This window comes from Triturus cristatus, chromosome 11 (genome assembly GCF_964204655.1).
Source record: "Triturus cristatus chromosome 11, aTriCri1.1, whole genome shotgun sequence".
NCBI lineage: Eukaryota > Metazoa > Chordata > Amphibia > Caudata > Salamandridae > Triturus > Triturus cristatus.
In genome coordinates, this window is record NC_140594.1 from 408,830,688 (window position 1) to 408,848,616 (window position 17,929).

Below are 17,929 nucleotides of genomic sequence, written 5' to 3' on the forward strand. Positions count from 1 at the left end.
ATCCCATAGCGCAGTCACTTTCCAGTAAGTTGCATGCTGGGTAATGAAGTCAAAATTAAACCTTCCAGTAGGGTCCGTTTTCTTGCCAAAATGTTTTTAACCCCAAATTCTTTATCGTTTTGCACAGCCCTCCGGTGGGCTGCTGGGTTGCTTTCCTGATTCAATTTACGCATCCCTCGTGCTGGCAGGCAATGAAGATTCACGGCCTCGCAGTCCTGTCATTTTCAGGTGGTGCATCTTCCGCGGCTTGGAGCCTGCCGCGTACAACATTCCTTCAGGTGCCCCAGAACATGAAGACGCCACTCCACGGAGGATGATTTACAAAACCTTTTATTGCAAACCACGGAAAGCAGCCCAGTCCTTGCTGTCCCTTACGCGTTTCAGTGTAACAAACACCTTAATCATAGGGGGAGGGGGAACTTGGCAAGATCCGGTGAGTACTTCACATCTTTTTATCCCATAGCGCAGTCACTTTCCAGTAAGTTGCATGCTGGGTAATGAAGTCAAAATTAAACCTTCCAGTAGGGTCCGTTTTCTTGCCAAAATGTTTTTAACCCCAAATTCTTTATCGTTTTGCACAGCCGTGGAGTGGCGTCTTCATGTTCTGGGGCACCTGAAGGAATGTTGTACGCGGCAGGCTCCAAGCCGCGGAAGATGCACCACCTGAAAATGACAGGACTGCGAGGCCGTGAATCTTCATTGCCTGCCAGCACGAGGGATGCGTAAATTGAATCAGGAAAGCAACCCAGCAGCCCACCGGAGGGCTGTGCAAAACGATAAAGAATTTGGGGTTAAAAACATTTTGGCAAGAAAACGGACCCTACTGGAAGGTTTAATTTTGACTTCATTACCCAGCATGCAACTTACTGGAAAGTGACTGCGCTATGGGATAAAAAGATGTGAAGTACTCACCGGATCTTGCTAAGTTCCCCCTCCCCCTATGATTAAGGTGTTTGTTACACTGAAACGCGTAAGGGACAGCAAGGACTGGGCTGCTTTCCGTGGTTTGCAATAAAAGGTTTTGTAAATCATCCTCCGTGGAGTGGCGTCTTCATGTTCTGGGGCACCTGAAGGAATATATATATCTCTCTCTCCCTCTCTCTCTCTCTCATCTTCCAATCCTGGTTTCTCCGATACGAAACAGGCACTGACTCCGTGGGATGCTATTCAATGAAAAATCTTTATTCCATACGATGTGGCCCAGACGCGTTTGGGTCTGGCATCACTCAGGTAAGTTTTATTTAAGCATTCTAACACTCGTGACACAAACCAAAAGGTCGCTTAGCAACCAAAGTAACCAGTGAAGGACATAGAAAAATACTAAGGAAAAATGCATATTCTAACTCATAATACCTTGATAAGCATTTCATTAACCACCTTTGCCACGATTAACACAGTATAGAATGTATAATATTACCAACATTCTGCTTAAACATTCTAAACATTTAATGCATTTAATTAAAATACAGACTACGAGGGTATCAGTCCATCATATCCAATATTGGTAACAAAACGGATAGTAATGTTACTTGCCTCAAAGTGAAACGCATGTGCTTAAATTAATCTTTGGGCATTGTGATGGATGTAAACTGTAACGCACCTGTGTACTCATTGTGCCCAAGTGGGCATTGGTATTTCTGGCATCGGGTCATACCCTCTCTCGATTCTGTTAGAGTGGTAATTGGTGGAGCAGTTTGAATAGTTCTCTATATTGAGAGATCTAAACAATTTAATAAATAAACAAAATTGAGATGATTGGTGTGTGATGAGTGAAAAACAGTGTGAAAAAAGAAGAAAAAAAGAGTGAGTCAGATCTCATGGAGAATTGGTTCAAAGATTTAGAGTAGGCAGTTCCCGCTATCTTAATTTGACAGAGATAGATGGTTAAAGGTGTACACTCATTGCCTCGTCAGCATTCATGCCATTCGGAATTTTACTATCCAACTGGATTATGTATCTCGATTCTAGTCCCCTAAGCGCTAGTTGTCTATTGCCTCCTCTGATGTTCTTTTTTACACTGTCAATAACAAAGTAAGTAAGATCCTCCGCTTTGCCGCCATGTAATGCATTAATATGGCGGGCCACTGGATACGAAGGGTCATCATTATTGATGGCCCTTAGATGTTGTAGTATCCTAATATGTACGGGATGAATGGTGCTTCCCACATACATTTTGTTGCAAGTGCAACGTAACACATATACCGCGAAATCTGTTTTACAGGTGTAGTTCTCCCTGATCTCGAGTGGAGTTTCTTAGAGGAGTGGAGACTAGTCTAGTGTTAATTCCATGTTTGCAGGCTTTGCATTTAGTGCATCTGAAAAAACCTTTTGGGATTTGAGACAACTAACACCTTTGTCCTGCGCAGGAGCATTGGACAAGAGTTCTTGTTTCATAGATTTGGCTCTCCTGAAGGTTAACTGAGGAAGCTTAGTGCAAGAAGGGCCTATGGTAGGATCACAACGCACTATTGGCCAGTATCTAAACAGAATTTTACGTAGATTGGAATGGTATGTATTATACCCTGTAATTAATCTTGGCGTCTGTTCTACAGATTCCCTTGAGACTATCTTGCTTTCCCTGTTTTTAAATAGGAGATCTTCCCTGGTGATGGCTGTACACTTCTGTTTTGCGGTCTCTAAAGTTTTTGACTTCTAGCCTCTGTTGCTAAGTCTCTTGAATAGGTTTTCTATGGAATCTTTCAAACTCTCTAAAGTGCTGCAATTCTGTTTAATTTGCAAACACTCGGCATAGGGGATGCTTCCAATAAGATTAATGGGATGAAAACTTTGGGCATGCAGAATCGCATTCCCTGATGTCGGTTTTCTGAATGTGCGTGAATGTACTTTGTTATTGCTGATATACAATTCTAAGTCAAGGAATACAATAGACTTCCTACTTAAATGTAAGATTTAGGTCATTGCTATTGATTTCATCAGCAAAATCAATGGCACCTTGTTCAGTGCCCTTCCACAGAATAAAGAAATCATCTATGTAGCGTTGGTACAGTACTACATTTTCAGACATCTGTGTATTATATGTCCTCATGAGTACTTGCTCCTCCCACCAGTCCATATGCAAATTCGCATAGCTGGGGGCGAAGCAAGTACCCATGGCTGTGCTCTGTGTCTGTTTGTAAAGCAATCTATCAAACATGAAGAGGTTGTTCTCCAGGCACCATTCCATCATATGTAGTATCATAAGTGTATGTTGGTAAAAACCTATATCCCTTGTACTCGTATAGCATTTTTCTGCATTCAGGCCATCGTGATGCCCGATACTTGTATACAGACTTTGTACATCCAGCGTGACGAATACATAGTCTTCATGCCAATTACAATCAAAGATTTTAGTTAGGAAATCCCCAGTGTCTTTAGTATATGCAGGTAAAGCTTGAACGAATGGTTGAAGGAAAAAGTCAATAAATGTGCTTGTATTTTCAAACAGGCTCCCAATGGCAGATATGATTGACCTGCCCGGTGGACACTCTGCATTTTTATGGACTTTCAGGAGCAGATAGAGTTGTGGTGTCACAGGGTAGTCATTGTTCATGAAATCCAATTCATTCCTTGTAATCAACCTGTTCCCTCTCCATTCGTATAAACATCTGTGATATGTCTCTTTGATGCTAATGATATTGGTGGCACGGATCCGTGTGTAACAATCCTTGACCGATAGTTGTGTCATTGCCTCTTTGTTGTAAATTTCAAGAGGCCAAAGCACAACATTGCCTTCTTTATCTGACCATCGTACAACTATGTCGGGGCGCTCTTTTATTCTTTGCATGACTATGGAATATTTTGTTAGTTCGTTATGCCTGGTTTTATTAAAAATATTACTGCTTTCAATTGCCAATTCCTTAAGATCTTTAATCAATTTATCTGCAAAAATGTCAATATTGTCCCTAGGCATTAATGGATTGAAGACAGATTTTGGTCTGAACGGTGTAACCACAGCTGCATATAGGTTTAGATCTGATCTAATTGCTGCTTGACCACTAGTTACTACATCGGTTATACCATCAGTTTCCAGCTCCGTCATGTCTCTCAGAAAGGTCATATCTGCTACATTTAGAGTATTTGATTCTGTGGACACTGTGCCTCCATGTTCACTTGCATCAATTTTTTCTTTGGTGTAAAAGAAATGCTTACGTAATTTCAATCTGCGTATAAAATGATACAGGTCTATCCTAGTCTGTGTATAATCAAAGTTTGTTTCCTTGCAAAATGATAGCCGTAGAGCAAGGATTTGTTCTTCCTCCCGTGTCAAAGCCATGGTCGTTAGGTTTATGACTGTGTTCTCTGTCCCGGTTGTATCTTTTATCTCCTTCTGTTCCGTCTGCATGTTGATTTTTGTGTTGTACTTGCCCCATCGCCGGCTCTTCCTCCTTCTGCTCCTTGATTTTGAGCCCGGTTTGAGGTGTGTGTGTATATATATATATATATATATATATATATATATATATATATATATATATACATATATACACACACACACACACACATACATAAATATATATACACACACACGTGGCTTATAAAGCGCGGCTACTCACCCGTGAGGATTCAAGGTGCAGGGGAGGGCCTGCTGATCCCTCGGGGGGTTGGATCATTCGAAAAACCAGGTCTTGAGGTCCTTCTCGATTCGGGCCAGTGACGCGGATTGCCTGAGGCGGAGGGGCAGGATGTTCCGGGTCTTGGGGGCGAGGTAGGAGAAGGATCTTCCTCCGGTTGTGGTCTTGTGGATCATGGGGACGGAGGTAAGGGCAAGTTGGGTGGAAAACAGTTGTCTGGGGGGCACGTGGAATGAAAGGCTGTGGTGGAGAGCTTTGTAGGCATGTGTGAGGAGCTTGTAGGTGATTCTCTTGGTGACTGGGAGCCAGTGGAGTCGTCGGAGGTATTGTGTGACGTGGCTGCGGTGGGGGGGGATGTCGAGGACCAGTCTGGCTGCAGCGTTTTGGACCTTCTGTAGTTTTTGGAGTGGTTTCTGGGTAACGCCAATATCAAGTGCGTAGCCAAGTCTGCTGGTAAAGAGTGCATGGGTGACATTCGGATGGATGGCCACAGAATCCAGAAAGACTGTCTTTCAAAGCAGGCAGTGCGTGTGGAAGCAGGGTGAGGAGACTGCGTGGATTTAGGAGTTTATTATGAGCGATAAGTCTAGTACTTTGACGAGGTTGCGTGAATAGTCTGTCGGGTGTGAGGGGATCCCAGGGCGGCTGGCCACCAGGAGTAGTCCCAGGCTGAAGGTATGGGTCCCAGGAGGAGTTCTTCGGTTTCATCCGATTTGAGCTTGAGGCAGCAGTCATTCATCTAGGTAGCAGCGTCCTTCATTCCACTGTGGAAGTCGATTCTGGCGATTGCAGATTCATTAGTGAGGGAGAGAATCAGCTGGGTGTTGTCGGCGTACGAGACGATGTTGAGTCTGTGGCTTCAGACGATGGATGTGAGGGGGGCCGTGTAGAAGTTGAAAAGGGTGGTGCTCAGGGTGGAGCCCTGGGGCACTCTGCAGCTGATCTCTATCGGTTCTGAGAGGAACGGGGGTAGTCTGACTCGCTGAGTTCGGCCGGTGACGAAGGAGTGGACAAACAGTTTACCATGAAACCGGAACTCTGCATGCCATTACTCCGCGGTCGTAACAATGACTGCGTTGTTACAACGCATGCCATTACTCCATAAGTCGGAACAACAACTTTCTCTAGGGCTCAGAAGGTGTTGGATTTAAAAGCCAACACCTTCCCTACTGTTGCACAGTATGGAGTTGGAATAGTAACTTACACTATTCCAACATCCAGCGCCTCCTCTAGAGCAAGTTGTTGTTCCGACTTGTGTTGTAATGGCATTCTTTGTTACAACGCAGCCATTGTAATGGCATGCGCTAAAAAAGCATGTGATGTAATGTGGCATATTCAGTCCAGTGCCGTGTCGCACGGGGGTCACTCAGCTGCTTCTAGCTGGTAACAAACAAGGCAAGATTACAGAAGCAATGTAAGGATCTAGCAAGATGCCCTAATTCACCAATAAATCTTAGTAAATTGCTTATTTAGGAACAAACTCAAGTTGGAAATCTGTAGTATTCTGGTGATTTTTAGGGCACCCAACAATGCCTTTTGAAACTACTCTAAATTGGTTTCATCTGATTAAGCCTACACATCTTGCTTACAATCGTTTCCCGTCAACCAGGTAAATACCAGCACATATTGCTTGCTTTCTATTCATCTTCCCAGAAAGGATTAGGTATTTGTAACGGAAGTAGAAGTGGCAATATTTTATGCAGTCCTTCTGCTGTATCATTTGCTAACTTTAGTGCAGGTTAGATAAACCGACTTATACTGTAGTTATGCCTCGAACGCTGTGTTTTTCTGGCTCAACTCTAGTTGCCTGAAGGGGCACTTGGTCTGCATGCATCCCATGCTAGAAACATAAGTAATAGAGGGAAATACTAAATGTTTTCCCTACTCAAGTCAATCAGTCCTTCAATCGTCTGAATTCAAGAGCGGGAAAGCTGCAAGAATAACTTATTTTAAATATTGTTCTTTATAATCAGCTGCTGGCAAATCATGAAATCAGATTCAACACATTTTTTTCAGAAAATATAAACGCCTCAACAGTGAAGGAGCTTTGGGAGGCAAAAGGGGCATTTTAAGCTGGCAGATGGGCTCTCTCCAATTGCAACAAGCATTGGCAAAGCCAATAGCTCTGGCGATGGCTGCTAGCCTTTTGGCTGTGTCAATGCCTATTTTGTTTTGTTACGGTTTCTGCGAAACTTTATTGCTGGGGAGGCGGTTGGGCCCATGTAAATTTGCCAAAAATATTGGCTAAAAGCAAAAATTATGGTCTCAAAGGCATAAATTGCCATAGTAGCTATGGCACTGAAGGGAATTACTTTGTGGTTGTGCTCTTTTTGAAAAGGCAGAATGTAGTCACTCACAGTGAAGTTAGCAAAAGGCTCTCATGGGCTGACCCACTGCCCCATGCGATAGGCTGCAAAGAGTGGAATTAAAATACGAATGGCACCAATACAGACCTCTGGATTAGGAGGGCTGGCTGGCAGGCCCTATACCTTTTTGCATGTACTATTTTAGAGAAATCAAAAGATCTTGGCTAACGCCAGATCTAAATAACCTATATGGCCGGTTTGAGAACAGTTAATAAAGCAGCATTCACAAATTTGCGGTTTATTTTATATTTTAACACTAGGCACGTGAAGTACTTAAGGGATTTGAGGAAGAAAGAGGACTATAAATGTGAGTTTTGGATAGTAGGTGGGGATTGTATTGCCGCAAACAGCAAGCAATCTTTAAATTTGTCCCGGAACAACGAACTGCTAAGCAATTGGGAGAACTTTGGGTCTAAATGTAGTGCTACAGAAAGGTTCTGATCTTTAATGTCCCCAACAATAGATACCAGGCCAACCCCCCCAATCCACTAGAGGCTTCACCTACCTGACTCTGGGAAGTGTTGCTCACGCCCCACACAGTGGTCACCACGGACAAAGATCCTGCAGGCTGGTTTGTGTTCTGTTGCCAGGGAACTGATTCGTATGAATAAGAACCATCACTGTGAGAAATGGAGATAACCAGTTAAAACTCAAAAAGGAAGCTTGTTCTTAATGCCAGAGTCTACTCCTACCTCCTAATCCTTCTTGCTGAGAGGAAAACTATAGTACAAATCCCCATAAAGCTGCTTGCCCGGTTAACACCCACACTTGCACATAGTGTTTCATTCAAATGTTAAGCCATATCTCACAGCCGTCCCAGAGACCCAACCCACCATGATTTTGGGAAATGCAGACAATCACATCCACCCATGTGGCATGGACCTGGGAGATTCAGCCAATTACTCATCCCTGTTGCACAGATGTGTGGAGGAGGGTAGGGTCTGCAGATCACAGCCACCATGTGCTATAGGCTGGAGTTTGCAGATCATGCTCTTGCGGGCGTGGAGTGCAAGTGCAAACAATGACCTGCCCAAACCAGGCTCAAACCAATCACTATCCACCACCCTGCGTGGGATAGCTACAGCCACTCCCATTCAACCATACAGTAGTGTGGTGAAAGACTCGACCACACATGGGCTAGAAATTAAAGACAGTTCCACTTGGACATGTGGAGATGGGCAATAGTTTGCGCTATACAAACATGTAACAAAACAAAAAAAACACAAGCAATGGCACGGCCAATAGGTCTTACCTATGCAAGAGCTATTGGCTTTATTTATCAAGGTGTTTTAGCCATGGTGTACACCAGTGTGGCTGCTCTTCACCATGGCTGAATGTTAGCGGCGTGGGGTAGAGGGGAATGGGTAGAGTGGGGTAGAATGGAGTGGGGTGGATTTGTGTAGAATGGAGTGGGGTGGATTGGGGTAGGATGGAGTGTGGTAGACTGAGGTGGGGTAGATGGGGGTGGGGTAGACTGGGTGGATTAGAGTGGGGTAGATTGGAGTAGAGTGGGTTGAAGTGGAATTGGATATATTGGAGTGGGTTCGAGATTGAGTGGAGTGCGATAGATTGGAGAAGAGTGTAGTGTAGTGGGGTAGAGTAAAGTAGATTGGATTTTAGTGGGGTAGTTGTAGAGGGGTAGTTTGGAGTGGGGTGGTGAAAGGCAGATTGATGTGGATTGGGTAGATTGGAGTGGAGTAAATTGGAGTGTAGTGGGGTAGACTGGGGTGAAATAAATTTCAGTGGGGTAGCTTGGGGTGGAGTAGATAGGGGAAGATTGAACTGGGGCGGGTAGACTGGAGAGGGGTAATTTGGAGCAGGGTAGATTGGGGTGGGGTAGACTGCAGTGAGGTGGATTGGGTTAAATTGGAATGGAGTAGATTTGAGGATTGTGGTAGATTGGAGAGGAGTTGGATAGGCTGCAGTGGAGTTTGGAGTGGGGTAAACTGGAATGGAGTGGGGTAAACTGCACTGGGGTAGACTGGAGTAGACTTGGGTGAATTGGAGCCGAGTTCTGTAGATTTTAGTGGAGTGCTTCAGACTGAAGTGGGGTTAAGTTAAATAAATCCATATTTGGGTTGGAGTGTTGGGGTAGATTGGAGTGGGGCAGATTGTAGTGTAGTGGGGTAGATTGGGGGGACATTAGCGTGGATCGAGTGGCCTGGAGTCGAGTTGCTTGGAGTGTCTTAAAGTGGAGGAGCATAGTTGAGTGGCATGGCATAGAGCGTCACACCATTCCATTCTATGACACTCAAAAGAATGTAAGGGTATATATAGAGTGGAATGGAGAGGCGTAGTGTGGAGTGTGCACGGTGTGGTAGCGCACTACCATTAAAGAAAACACATTTTCAACTGAAATTATCATTACATTTGCAATCAAATTCGATTTTACAGCACATAACTAATGTGTGCAAATCTCATCATGATGTGTTTTGAACGTATTTAAATACTTGTTTCCACCACACTTCAGAATTACAAAAGAAAATGCTTCATTTGTACACATTCTGATATAATCTGAATCAGCACAGTTCTATTTTTTTGGTGTGCTAGAAAAAAAATCGTACATCCTCTCCTCTTAAAGGGGTACTCAGCAGGATTGTCACAAATTCTCCCACTTTTAAGTCAGAGAAAGAAAAGTAAACACCAAGCTAGCCCTGAAGACAGCTTGACATTTGACCTCCGTCTTTGAATGCACAGCAAATGTGACAAGATAACAACAAGATTTCAAGGCCCGTTTAGAGAACGCTAATACAGTAAACAAGGTTTGGTCAACAGGAGTACACACTCACGGTGGGAAAGCCGTAGGCAAATAAAGCTAGCAAATATTGCAAGACAGAAAATGTGAGTTACAAACCACAAAGTCCATGGTAAACAGGTGGAATGCATTCCCAGGTCAGCTTTCGGACTGTCCCCTAGATGACTTTAGAAAAGGATTTGACCTAAAAAAAGAGACTCCGTAGATCTAGCTGCACCACTGTAACAGCCATTACACCATTTTCAGAAGAGGAGCGGCGGCCGAGCACACTCACCCATGCGGCGTGGGCTGAAGCTCCTGTTTCATTGAGTTCATGGAGCCCACTGGCTGAAGAGCTGCGAGTCAGGGGCAGGGGTGGAAGGGGAGGCAGCTCTCTGTTCCACGGCGGAAGGAAATGAACAGCCTCCACGATTCTGCGGAATGCGAAGCCTAAGGAGACAAGCACAACCACATGATTACCACTCGGGGCAACTCCTTCATTCACCAACAAAGAAATTAATTTATTCACTCACTTGATAGGCCATCAACAGCCCGGACCCCATCTGAATTTCCCACATCAAATCAGACGACTTTACCCCGAAATGATTTTCTAATTAACCCCCGCCCCTTCTACAGAGTAAAGTAAATTGTTCTTTTATCGATTATTTTTCCCTTAAAACCACCTGGAAGATTTTCAATATGACTTTTGTTTAAGTACTTTTTCCCACAGACACAACAGCAGTCACGTGTGACACGGCAGGCATCGCGAACCAGGAATTCAAAGGGAGTTTTGAAACTGCCGCCACTGGCCCAGTCACTGGCAGCCAATCAGACGACCCCTTAGAATGGGCGCCACGCTTGCACGTCGCCCGTTTTGGAACCCTATTTTTACAGTGGTTCCTGTGCATGCATATGCTGTTTGCTGCCTCTTTAAGAACTTGATATTCACTACAATACAAATAAGCAAATGACATATCTCTTCACTCGCTAATGACTGAGGAGAAACTGTCGACGGAGAGCGACCCTGTGAAAAAGGGACGCTGCTCAGAGCTTACCAGGCCTATTACAATAGAATAGAGAACATTTAAAACCGTTTACGACCTCAGTAAACTGGCTTCAATGCAACTAGAACATCCCACCCATAGAGAGCAGAATGTTAAACATTAAAACGGATAATGGGAGCAGAGGGCCTATAGCAGCCATCACGGTCACTGGTTTCATTCTGGACTAGCTATATCGGGGAATTGGTCCACATAAAAAACGTACATAGAATGAAGCTACATACAACTTGTTTACAAAGGCATTGTTACCTTGAAAATCTAGCATAGATCCAGCCTTCCTGACCTATAGTAGAAACCCTTGAGCTACAGTGATTAATGTTCCACAGGGATCCAAGAGTTTTCCTTTATACTACGAAAGCAGAGACACGGAAGGAACGTGACTGAAGAGCTCTTAACACACTGACCAAGTTGTGAAACACCACTAATGTGACCTAGGAGCTCTTTCTACAATGCTAGAATGGGTGAGGCAAAATATGTCAGGGCCCTGTGGCCTGGTCATAAGTTACTTCCCCTTGAAAATGCTCCTCTTTCTGGGGCATACCCTAACCAAAGATCTCATGTGGACCTCCCAAGCTGACAGATGTGAAAACTCTTAAAACAGCTGCAGAGAGCCGGCAAGCAGTGCCATCCACCCAGACTCCCTGCGCTTCTCAAACACTCCTGCATGCTGACCTTCCATTTGTTCAATAGCCTTTTTTGCCCTCTCAGGCACAGAGCATGACAGATGGAGAACAAGGAAAGTGTGCAAATTTAACTTGAAAAAAGATTGATCATTCTAAAATTCAAATAGAAAGGGGAGGTGGGTTAGTAGGGAAGAATCCATGGTTGAGGTATCCACCAGAAAATGGGTTACAGATGGTATGTAACAATCTTCTGATGGATACTTGTATTTACAGATTCTCCAATTTAGGATTCAATACCAGAGCAATCCCTAAACTTCTGCCCTTATCATGGAGGTCGGTCTGAGGAGTGGACTTTATACTAGGAAACCGGACATCACCGAATAGGAAAAATTGCCTCCTCTGCAGACCTGCAAATCGATACAGTAGTGCTTGCTAAAAGTATGGTTGGGTGTTCTTGTGGCTATCTGGCAGGCATCCAACACAGTGTGACCCAGGACTGAGTAGCAGCCTTTAACCTGATGGAATGATCCCTAAGTGCCTCGGGATGGTCCTTTGTGGTCGAGGCATAACAGTTTGATGCGAATAACGATCCATCGCAATAAGGATCATTTTGTAGCCACCTTCCTGTTCTATGCGCCCACAATACCAACAAAAAGATTCTACACTGATAGAACTATGCAAAACATGGAAGATCAGCTAAGAGTCCTCTATTGATTTAAACAGTATAGCATCTCCCCCTCAGAAAAAGAATGGAGTGGAGAGATGAGGATTTTAATTGACTGCCCACATGGAACGGTAACACCACTTTCAGAAGAAAGGACTTAAGCAGCAGCTGGTCAATGAAGAAGATAGTTTAGATCAGTGCTTTATCTAAGCTGGTGTTTTAAGGAGTGGCACTTTCCTCAGAGTTGGACCCAGAGCAAGAGTGATAGTAACACAAAATGGGAAAGGAGGAGGAAGAGAACAACAGCTGAACAGGGGCAAAAAAACAAACAAGGATTGGCATAGCCAATAGGTCTTGCATTTGGGACCTTATAAGTTTAGCCATGCATTTTTGACATTGCTAATAACAATACCTTTTATTTTTGTTTTCGTTTTTAAAACATAACTAGAAGGCATTGTGATTTACAATGCCAATAGCTTAAACTTGCGTAAATGCGAGACCTATTGCATTGCAAAATCTTTTTATAATAGACTGTTCGTAAATCATGATGTTAGGGTCCGATAAAGCATTTATTTAAAGATGATCCAGAAGAACAATAAGGTTGATCGACTGATTGTTTAAATAGTAGTCTTTATTCAATCTTAATGTTTATTGTAGTCTCTTATTTCTATGACACATTGCCTTGGAAATTATGCAATAAATATTAAAATTTAAAAAGGCAAATACACTTGTGCACACTGCCCGAGTGACATTTCAAGTCAAGCAAGTGCTTATAAAAATCTGGTGTTCGCAACAATGAATAGGAGTCAGTTGCAGCCTAATAATAGGTGATTAGGGCTGGGGCACCGTCCATCACATAAAAAATAACCTCACCAGCCTTCGAGACACATGGGATATCCACTAGTTGGGAAGAAATCACTGTATCTGGAGATCCTTTTTTTGGAAGTCAAGCAGCCAACTATGTAGCCATGATCAGCCATCTATTAAAAAAAAAAAAAGAGCAGCAAACTTTATTTTATTTAAGGGTGCAGGGTGTGTGTAGTTGCCTCCTCCACCCAAACACAGCTTCAATCCTGTCCTCCTGTTGTGGCTTTTCCCGGAACAGGCCGAAGTGTTAGAGACTTGAAAGGAACACACCGAGAGGAGTGTGGGCAGAGAGGAGGGGCTGGGGAGAGAAAGGGTACAGTGAGGTGAGAGGAAGGAGCGAGCAAGAGATTGGGAGGAAGGATATCCAGGGAGGCGGGGCTGGCAGAGTGAAGCCAAAAGGAGTGAGGAGCAGAGTGGGGGCTAAGACATGCGCGAAAATTAATTGAGGTGCGCGAGGTTAATTGAGGTGCGCGTGTGGCAGCAAACGGCAAAAGCAGGCTGGCGAGTGGTGTGCGTGCACCATGACGACAGAGGAAAGCCAGATGGCGCCTCTGCTCGTCATTGTGTGCGTAACCGCACGCTATATGCCAGCCAAAACCGTATGGTTGGACTTTTAAAAGACCACACACTAAATGTCTTGCCGAGCAGCGCATGCGCTGGCTCAGTCAGACCTAAAAAAAGGAATGAAAAAAACCTGAAAGAGTCGAATGAAGGGGCATAGAGGGTCTGGTGGAGGATGAAAGGGTAGAATCACGACTACACACAACCTTGTTATTTGGCACACCGACATTTGGGCCCAGGCACTTAATATTTTACAAACTTAGCACTGCTGAAGCTGTAGTAACAATGCGTATAGCTCACTCGTGCAACAAGCAGAAGTGGCTGAAATGAAAACAAGGTCTTAAGAGTCAAGAGCCACGAGGTACATATATGCAGAGGCTCAAAAGCACATCAGAAAAGTGAAGTCTAACCTAAGATCCAACTACGGCATGATGAAGGGAGTAGACTGAAACATATGTGAAAGCAGCTTTAAAAACGCATGACAACCGGTGTATTGAATGAAGAAGCCTGATCAGGCAAACCAAAAAGGCCAACATGGTTGATAAGTAAAATTTAACAAAGGTCAGAGCAAAGCCCCATCAGGCTAAAGATATTACAACCAAAAGGGTATAAAGCAACTTAGTCTGCAAATGATCATCCTGCTTTTTCTTGCACCAGGCGATGAACCTGGACCAATGGCCTGAGTAGATCAATTTTATGGAAGGTAAGGAAGGAAGGGTAGGTGTTCCTGGCTACCGCTAGAACAGACAATGTGGTCATGTCATTGGGTGAGAGTGGTTTAGCATAATAGGCACTCATAATTAGACATTGTTTGCATAATTATCTGAAGTGGCGACCTGTATTCATGTAAAGTGGTATGGAGGGGCATCGGGGCAGGTTAATAAAGTGTGTAACGTTGGGGCTGGAATTGTGTTATGTATTAATGGTGTCACTACTGAAGATATTGGGTAGATATTAACTAAGTGACAATGTGGAAAACGTATGGCATAACTGTTCGAATAAAAAAAAAAATACCATTAAAAAAAAAACTTTGTGAAAGGTAGGCTCACTACTAAAATGTCACCCATCACTTCTCATAGAAGATCAAAACCTCTCAGCTGGTTCCACTCAATCTCCACACATGGAGGTGTAGATTGGACGTATGGATGCAGTAGTCTGCCTTGTAGCTGGAACATTAGATCCTCCCAGAGAGTAAGTCGAAGAAGGAACACGCTGCTGTCTGCAGTTTAGAATACCAGAATCTCTTGGACAAATTCAGGGCCACGAGAATTTGCGGTGCTTCATCAAGTCAAACTTGGAGGACCAGCTGGATCAGAGACTAGCTCAGTTCAGTTCAAAACAAAGTTTATTTGAGCAATACAGTCCTTAAACATATAAAAATAGTCAAAATCTGTGCCTAAAAATCACAATTTACACAATAAACAGTAAAACATCATAATTATCAAGTTAAAATTGCTCATTTCTTAGCTTCCAGCCATAAAACATGTCCTAACACGTATCATAGGTTACAACAAGAATTCATTATTGGGCACATTTCAAATTTCTTTAGCTTGTTGCATGCTCTCCTCTAAGGCACAACTTTAAATGCAACACCATACAATTCCAGGGTAAGATCATTAATCTTATTTTCGGCTGTACTTCCTAAACAGATCCTGCAAACAGGCGCACTTTGGGATGCTATTCACATTTCAAAATGTTTTACTTTTTGCATAAACCTTCCCATAGCATAGGCTATATCCAAATCCCTCATTTCTAGTAAAAGTTCTGCTCCCTGTGCCCTGTTTTTTATGCTATACGTTTTAAAAATCGGACGTAAAAATGATTTCCGTATATCTAAAACCAGTTGGCAATCCAATAAAATATGTATGGTATTACATGTTGTCCCCATAGAACAGTTACATTTCCCCTTACTATCGATCATTGCTCTTTTTACTTCATTATTGGAGTAGCAGGGGTTAACACCGATGCTCAGCTTTAAACCTTCTCTTCTCAATCGTCGGCAGGGTAATCTATCAATGTATGGAAAATAAAATTAATTTCGGTATGCAGTAGCCATAACACATACCGATTTTTTTCACCATTAGGTACTCTTGATCTTTAACTCGCGAGATTTCTTTTCCCAGAGACCTAAGTTCCCTCCTTTCGGTCTCAATTTGTAGGAACAGGGGGCTCAACTTGAGCCTCATCATTGTACAAACTTTTATCAGGGTTTTTGAACAAACCTCCAGCAGAAACAGTTATCCCGCACCGAAAGCAAACTGGTTGAACTGTTTCGATATTTCTCAGCAGCAGTACCTGTCTACAACAAATTGCTCTGTATTAACAGACACCACTAACCCTCATCAGGAAGCCACCGCAGCTTGCACCACCCACTGCCCGTCAGTACTCCCATTACAGTACCTACATAACTACACATCACACTGCTACAAGTGTAACATTTCAGACTGTTCAAGGCACCCAAAGCTGTAAGAATGGCTTGAGCGGCAAGTATTAGTTGTTTTTAATGTATAATTAATTAATAAAACAACTGTTCTGCTTATCTCGAAGCCACACAAACAGCGCCACCATGTGGCAGCGGTCGTATGTGCCGGTGCCAAGCACCAGAAAACAGGGACTCAAATTAAGCACTGCTATGCAGTCAGATACACATGTCGCAGCCTGGTCTTTGGCAGTGTTTACCACGAGCAACCTGGGACTGAAGGATTAGGAGCAGATCTATTAAGGCAGGTTTGTGTGCACATCTAGGTAATCAACAGCATGGAGATTTAAAGTGCACGCAGGCGACAGATAACATGTGCTCCTTACCAGCAGAGTTTCTATACAGGTGCTCGCTAGGCTCTGGTGTTCGAGACCGGGTCTCTGATCACAGCCATTTTTAAAAAGCTCCTCTACTCCGATGTCTACCAAGTTCAGTTTTCTGGCCTCACAGTAGCCATGTTCATGCTTCCTCAAGAAGGGGGGCTTCCTCTTGCTGCACTGCTAGTGCATTTCTCCTTTCCCCTATCTCATGTCCAAGGCACTCTCTGGTCCATTTCCCCTTGTGGCTTCCGGTGGAGCAGGTGTAGTATTTATAAATGTGGGGGATACGCAGGATGTTGCTGGAGACTTTCCTCGAAGCCTCTGTTGGCCACCTTATGAGGTGCCATTTGGAAGCACTTTATTTCAGTGGTTTTCACTAGAATGGAAGGCGGGAATAACACTGGATTTTTTTTTAATGGACTCTGAAAATATGTTAGCCCTTGGGAGCTCAATAATTTGCCCAGTATTACAGCATTTGAAAATGATGGGCGCAAGAATTAAAAATAGCTCACCAGCTCTGCAGACCATCATGTGCTATACGCAAAGCGCGCGTGCTCTTTTATTGGTTGTGCCAATTTCAAACCCATGACTTGCCAGTACAAAACACACCAATTGCAAAGGGATGATTTCCCATGCCAACATATCCAAGGCAGTATTATTCGCAAAATGACTGGTGATAAAATAGCAAACGGTCAAGGACAATCTCTTGCACACTATTAAAGTGCGCAACAATCAAAAAGTACGTACAATTTATAAGAAAGTAATCAGATCAAATTTAGTTATTAAAAGGAACAGGACTACTTTCAAATTAAGACTCGATGACACGAAGTGCTCGAGGCAAACAAAGGATTAGACTACTCACTCGATTGATACAGAGGTACCTGTTGTGTTAAGCCATGATCTCTGCGACAAGGTCAGCATCTTACCAACTGGGCCACATCACATGCCTAAGACACGAATGTCTGTCACAGCTGTGACAGAGAACATGAGGTGCTCCAGCTAGGCAAGTTATTCTACTGTGCCTTTCATGCCTATTCCTGCCATTTAAAAACGTGGAAAATAATGACGTACACATGACATATTTTAACCATACACCGTTCACAGACAGCAGAAGACTGGCGAGCAGGGACAGCAAGAGAACTTTACAGGTACAGTCAAAACAAGCATTTGCAATGCAATCGGTCTCGCATTACTGAAAGTTTGAGCTATATCCGTTGCAAATGATAATGCAACACCAGCCAATAGCTCAAACTTTCAGTAATGCGAGGCCTATTGCATTGCAATGCTTGTTAGACTTTACAAGCGCCTCCCTCAGGCAGTGCACCTACTCTAAGGGGTACAGGAATTTTTCATCAGAGCTCAGCTTCTGGTCGCTCCCGTAAGGCAGTTATAGAGTCAAGCAGTGAAAGTACGACACATTTTAAAGGACCGGCTTTAAACCGCACTGCTGGGCCTGACGTCAGCAATGATCGCACACGTAGCAGCTTTGGCCAACAGAGGCTCTCGCCTTGAGCAAAACGGCTAGTTTATGCCAATTTCACAGCCGCACAAGTTCATCAGGGCACAGGGGTTCATAAGTGTATCACTTTACCTCTGTCCGCTGTAAATATTATAATAAATGACACAAAACAGTTGTGTAGCTTGGTAGAAAAACTGTGCCCCAACTTTATTATTAATGGTCAT

At 43.6% G+C, this 17,929-nt stretch overlaps 1 protein-coding gene across 2 annotated transcripts in view; it reads right to left on the reverse strand.

Moving 5' to 3' along the window:
- ZMIZ2 (zinc finger MIZ-type containing 2) overlaps positions 1-17,929 on the reverse strand; it is a 333,804-nt gene that overhangs the window by 218,563 nt on the left and 97,312 nt on the right. For both annotated transcript variants that reach the window (XR_014970902.1, XM_085636043.1), the window contains exons 2-3: positions 9,967-10,121; positions 7,443-7,557 (exon numbers count right to left, since the gene is read on the reverse strand). Coding sequence is in view for 1 of the 2 variants with exons in the window: in XM_085636043.1 (XP_085492169.1) it covers positions 7,443-7,557; positions 9,967-10,007 (156 nt within the window). In the remaining variant the exon portion in view is untranslated. The remainder of the gene's footprint in view (positions 1-7,442; positions 7,558-9,966; positions 10,122-17,929) is intronic.